Source organism: Branchiostoma belcheri, unplaced genomic scaffold (genome assembly GCF_001625305.1).
Source record: "Branchiostoma belcheri isolate BF01 breed outbred unplaced genomic scaffold, Haploidv18h27 scaffold70, whole genome shotgun sequence".
NCBI lineage: Eukaryota > Metazoa > Chordata > Leptocardii > Amphioxiformes > Branchiostomatidae > Branchiostoma > Branchiostoma belcheri.
In genome coordinates this window covers 727,643-733,439 of record NW_017804354.1, presented here as the reverse complement: position 1 = coordinate 733,439, position 5,797 = coordinate 727,643, and the positions used below count along the sequence as shown (strand labels likewise).

General features: G+C 38.8%; 1 protein-coding gene across 1 annotated transcript in view; it reads right to left on the bottom strand.

Annotated features, from left to right (window-relative positions):
- LOC109484794 (coadhesin-like) overlaps positions 1–5,003 on the bottom strand; it is a 7,659-nt gene extending 2,656 nt beyond the window's left edge. Inside the window, exons 1-2 of the mRNA XM_019788157.1 lie at positions 4,922–5,003; positions 491–766 (exon numbers count right to left, since the gene is read on the bottom strand). Of these exons, the coding sequence (XP_019643716.1) occupies positions 491–766; positions 4,922–5,003 (358 nt within the window). The remainder of the gene's footprint in view (positions 1–490; positions 767–4,921) is intronic.
- Between the last annotated feature and the right edge of the window lie 794 nt (positions 5,004–5,797).

The following is a 5,797-nucleotide window of genomic DNA, read 5'->3' as shown; positions in this document are numbered from 1 at the left end:
TACCAATGAGATATAGGAGGTCAATACACAATCCTTGAAGCCACTCCAGCTCAACAATGTTAATAACTTTGTTACAATTATTAATGGCTTGGGGTGGTGGGACTTCGGGGCACGAATATGTCAAATTTGTGTATTTGTTGTGTGGCGCTGCTAAAATACGTTATAAACTTGAGTGCAGCGCCACACTGCCCTTGTTTTGTTTTGATGTTTTGACGAATAAAAAAAAAACAAATGAATAAACTTGACTTTTAAATAAGACATCCTAAGGAAATTGATTTTGCAACATTTTGTTCTAGTCTTAGGGACTGTGACAAATATAATAAAGCAGGTCTGGCGAGATGAGGGCTAATAAAATAAGGAGTACAATCATAATACATACCTGTAGATAGCTGACAGATGAATGACCGGGCGTTCTGGCAGGGTGCATCATTCCATAGCGCACCACGCATTTCGCCACAGTCTTCGCCACCACCAAAATCGTTCGGCTCACCGGGGCCCCAGTTGGTATAGCTGGTAGACGACAGGGTTTCACCGTCTTCAAATATCCACTGCCCTTCGACCGTGGCGTCAGTCAAACCAATCCAACGATGTTGATTTCCACCTCCTGCCAGATTGTAGATGAAAGTGTTGATGGCGTCATTCTTCGGCACGGCTAGCAGTCCCCCGTCTGCCGCACACGTCTGTCTAGCCTCAGCGTACGTCTTCGGGTAAGGAAAGGCCTTGTAGCAAACTCCATTAAAACTGCCGTAGCCTGCTATTGGACACGCTGTGGGAAAGGAAACATGTGCTGTGGCTTGATAAAAATGTTTCTGCCATTCACCCAAAACTTTTGTCATGATAACTTCTTAAGCTGCATTGCATTTGGAAAAGAATTGTAAACCCAGAGCAAGATAAAATAAGAATTCAGTGACCTTATACCTACCTATAATACTTAAAGCGTTTTTAATTGCCTCATGGTAATGTGATGAAAACGTTTAGCACAACAAGAGATGATTTTGCAGATCATCTCTGCATTAACCTTATATAAATTCGAGGACCTTCGTTGTGTCTTCTACCAGAATGTTATCTATATCTATTGGTGATGACTTTACATTTTTATATGGCTGTAATTATAGTGATAGAAAGACATTGTTAACGCATACAGTTCAAAGAAAGAACAGAATAATATTTTCATTACCTGGTATATAAGCCTCTACAACAGTTGGACCAGCACCTCTTGCGCTCTTTTTTTCCACGAACCAAGATGGTTTTGCTCCCTTCTGAGTAATCATGGCATATGACTCCCTGTACCCTGTATCATGGGATACATTCAATCTTTCAAATACACGACTATCAACTAACGCTACAAAATATGAGTACAGAAAATCTGGCTTACCAACACCGCATAACGTTAACAGTGTATAAAATGTTGAATTGATATTCAACCAAGGATTAAGGTGTTCAAAAACTCATTTTGCTAGAAATATTATAGAGTGGAACTCGCTGCCATCAAGAACAGTCGGGTGATGAAAGACAAATACAAAATAATTTATCCAAAGACGTCACAATACTGTTGCTGACTCAGTCAGAATTACAGTTTCCTTTACCTTGATTTGTGTAATCTTCTCCAATCGTACCAAAAAAAAAAATGTACCTGAAGTGAGAATGATGTTTAGTCTTACATAGCTCTAAAGTAATGCTTTGTTTTAGATAAGAGATTAAAAGGAGATTACCTAGTGCAGCAGTTGTAATAATTGTAGAACCGTACGGAGCTAGGTTGACTTGTGCGGCGGAGCTGCTGTCATGAACAACGATAGCTAGGATCCGTCCCTGCAGTGATATAGGAGCAAATATGAAAGAGATATGAGGGCCAATAGCAAGAAATATAACATGCCGGAACTTCATCTAAGCTAATGTTTAATTAAGACATCAACTAATCCAAAGGTCGTAAAGGTTATTGAGCTAAGTATACTATTACGTCTATGTTCCCAAACCCAATGCACTTGCCAACAGGAAAACAAACTGCAAGCTGTGCAAGCGATTTTTAACAATTTATTTTGAAAAAGAAGGCATACAGAGTTAAGTTAGTTAATCATTACTACTAACTGCCTTCGCCAGAAAAGTTCTGCTTTCGGTAGTGTGTGTTTGTGTGTGTGTGCGTGTGTGTGCGTGTGTGTGCGTGTGTGTGTGTGTGTGTGTGCATGCGTGCGTTTGTGTGCGTGCGTGTGTGTGTGTGTGTGTGTGTGTGTGCGTCAGTCTGTGTGCGTGTCAATAGGTTAACTCTAGAAGGCTCAGATATATTGTCTTGATATTTGGCATCCTAATAGCTTGTTCTGGACCGACAAGGACATTTAAAATATCTTTAAACTATAGCAAATCACGAACCGGTTGACAAATCATCGTAATTTTTTGTATGTAGGAAGTTTTAGTGATGTTGAACATAATCAGAATACCATTATGGAAATCATGCAGTCAGTAGATCCAATAATCTGTTGCGTTTAATTGTGGAAGTAAAGGACACAACTCCATGGTTTCATGATATGGCTATTCAAACTTGTAATTGAGAACGGGATGATCATCGGCAGATCTAAAGTAGGTAAACGAAGAATCGATGTGAAAACGCTTTAATTTTATAGTTGTAAGAAAGAATTGTATACTTTGTACTTTTAGTACATTGTAAAAATTATCAAACATTTAATACTCATTCAGAGCGTGACCTCATTTTATAGTTTATGTGAATACCCTGACTAACCTCTGTGAATACAACACTTACTGTCAGTAGGTGGAAAACATGACTGATATAATCAATGAGTATCTGATTCATGATTCATGAGTATCTCATTTCTATAATGATTGAAAAACATTTATAAGGTATGACCTCGTTGAACCCTATGTGACGTTTTGAAACAAAAACTCAATATTATGAAAGACCAATCTACATCAGACCTTTTGTCGGAGTATATCGACTATGCTTACCGCTGCAGCGCCTTCCAAAAATGTCGTTAGTTGTCCCGCCGCTTCAGTGCCTCCCACATGGGTGTCGAAAACAGCCTTGTCGATAACTTCTCCGGTCCGCTCATTTAGAATAAACGCCTGATGCCCTCTTCCATATGGATAAACTGATGGTGTCAAATATATCAGATTAATATCTCCTGTTAAATTTACTCAGTGCTCAAATGGATGAAAATAATGCATGTCAGTGAAAAGTACTTCGAACGGAGTTTTAAAACTGCAAAGTGGGTGTTGGTCGCCTTAGCAACACATGGATACACACTTTGAACCTTTGACATTTACTCATGTTTTTCATATTTCAACAAACAATAAGACAACATTACTGCTAACGTTACGGTACGTTTTTTACCCCTCCCCTGTAGCTTCTGTAGAAATAGAATGGTAGTTGCAATTTCACTTTGCTTGCCCATATTCGATCTAGACCTTTGCCTTCCGAAGACCTAATATCATAACAGTCTTCCCAGACCTTCTTAAGTTATGCAAAAACACAGACACTCAGAGACACACACAGACGGACCGAAAGTGCCTCATTTTTAAATGGAGGTAATTACACAAGAAAGTTCAAAGATCATTTATCAGAACACTCAGAAAGAAACATCTATCTTAACCATACTGAGTGTTGGAAAAAGAAAAAAAAACTTTAAGGTTCCATCAATAAAAAAACAAAAATGCACAATAATAACTTTTATATATTCTTACCATTTTGATGAATTCTGATTTCCTGTCCATTACTGACGATGTAGGACTTGTTTCTGAATTCGTCATCTAACGCACCGGGATCTTCATATCCAGTCGACTGAGCCCTCACGATAAAACCTCCTGTGCCTAAAATGTACTGTGTTAGAAGTTAGCGTAGTACACGTGTGCCCTCAATGAAAAACTATTGTTGATTAGATAAATTAGCACTTCTTTGTTGCCCAATTGGATGTTAAGTTATTTCTTTTGCCTTCAAGACAACAATGCAAGTAAATATCCATATCCCACTTTTACGAAGTTTTATTAATCAATCAGTTAAGACACCTTAACCAGTTGAAAGTGAACAGCATCAGCACAATAATTGTAAGGCAGCAAAATCAATATGTGTACACATTGAATAGAATAAAAGCAAATCATAGGCTAGAACATAGAAATGACGAAAATATATTAGCCAACGCTATGACTGAGGGAAACTCACCATGCAGTAGCAAACATACAAGGAAGTAGAAATTATTGTGTTGTCTAGATTTAGGGCGGGTGTTGCAACAGAATCACCTTTGATGTGACGTAATTCGAACTGAACGTGGATTTAATTTCGGGGTCATTTACGGTAAACCCGCTTCATACATGGGTACCGCCTAACAGAGAAAAGTCCACATTTTCACAAATATAGACCGACAGTACGTCTTTGCCGTAATTTAGAATTGGATATGTATCATAACGAAGCGACTGCCGTCTATTATTGGTTACCGTAATTCTTGTTTAACGTTTACGCGGATATCATGTATCCCATTAACCACGCGGCATGACGTGCGTGCAAACATTTTATTTCAATGACAACATAAACAAATTCAACTCCTCTTTAAAACGTCCTAAATTGAGAGCAAGGCAAAAATCTCAGTCTGTGTTGGGCGTTTTTCAAAGACGACAGCAATCTAAAATTATGGGTCTTGTAAGTTTAAAAAGTACATTTCTTGGCGCTTTTATTACTTTGCCAACAATTTGACTTGTTTTGACAATGTTTTATCATATGCAAAAACAGTGAATTTTCTGTTTGCTTTATATTATCGATTGTTCTAGAATAAGCATCCAAGGCGCTTGAAAAGTGATTGCAGCGAAAGCCTACCCGAAAGTACTTGGACTGCATTTTTGTGCAATTGGCTCCGAGAAAAAGGAAATGGGTTCAATAACGGTTCTAGACTGTTTATTTAATATGGAGGAAATGTAAACTTACCTTGTCCAGTCACTGATGCGGTCATCACTATCAGCACCAGAACCATCCATCTCCAGAACCCGGATGTACACGGACCCACCATCGTGTCAGCGTATACCACCTATATTCAAATTAGGAAATTTGTGGTATCAATAATATTATCAGTACAAACAAACACAAACTTATCCTGAAAACACTGGCACCAGCAAGAGGCTACTTCCATGATGCCTTGCATTTTTTTCTCGGACAGTGGCCCTGTTGAGCAGGTTCCTGAAAACACTGGCACCAGTAAGAGGCTACATTCTATGATGCCTTGCATTTTTTCTCGGAAGGTGGCGCTGTTGAGCAGGTTATGATTATTAGTGCACATAAATGCGCATGTACACATTTATCCCAACATGACCCCAGTTCCACAACACCCCGCATTTGTCTCCTAAAACTAAATCCAAATCCAGCCTGCCGTTTCATTTTGTTTGCACCCTAAACATCAAACAATCACGTTATTAAAATAATTAAGTTATTACTGGTATGCTGATACAAACAATTTGATGTGTTGTTGGAAAGTGTTGTAGGATTTTGTGCACCTGTACAGGAATGTCCTAGTAGCAGAGGAAGTTCTGGGTTTTGGTAGTCTAAAGCCTCCCGCCTGTGAAAGTCGTGTGTTGTGTTGATGTGTGTTGTTGATTCTACGTAGTTTGTTGTAAATAGTAACAGGTTTGCCAGTAGTCAGGAGTTTATGGAACGTGGAGAGTGTATGTATCCAATGTACCATTTTCATACCCTCCAGCATATTCTACTTCTTGTTCCCCTATCAGATCAGTTGCATTTTGCTTGAGTCCCCTCCCCCCATTGCACAGATGTTTTCACCAATTTAAGACACAAAGGATGTCTTCTTCT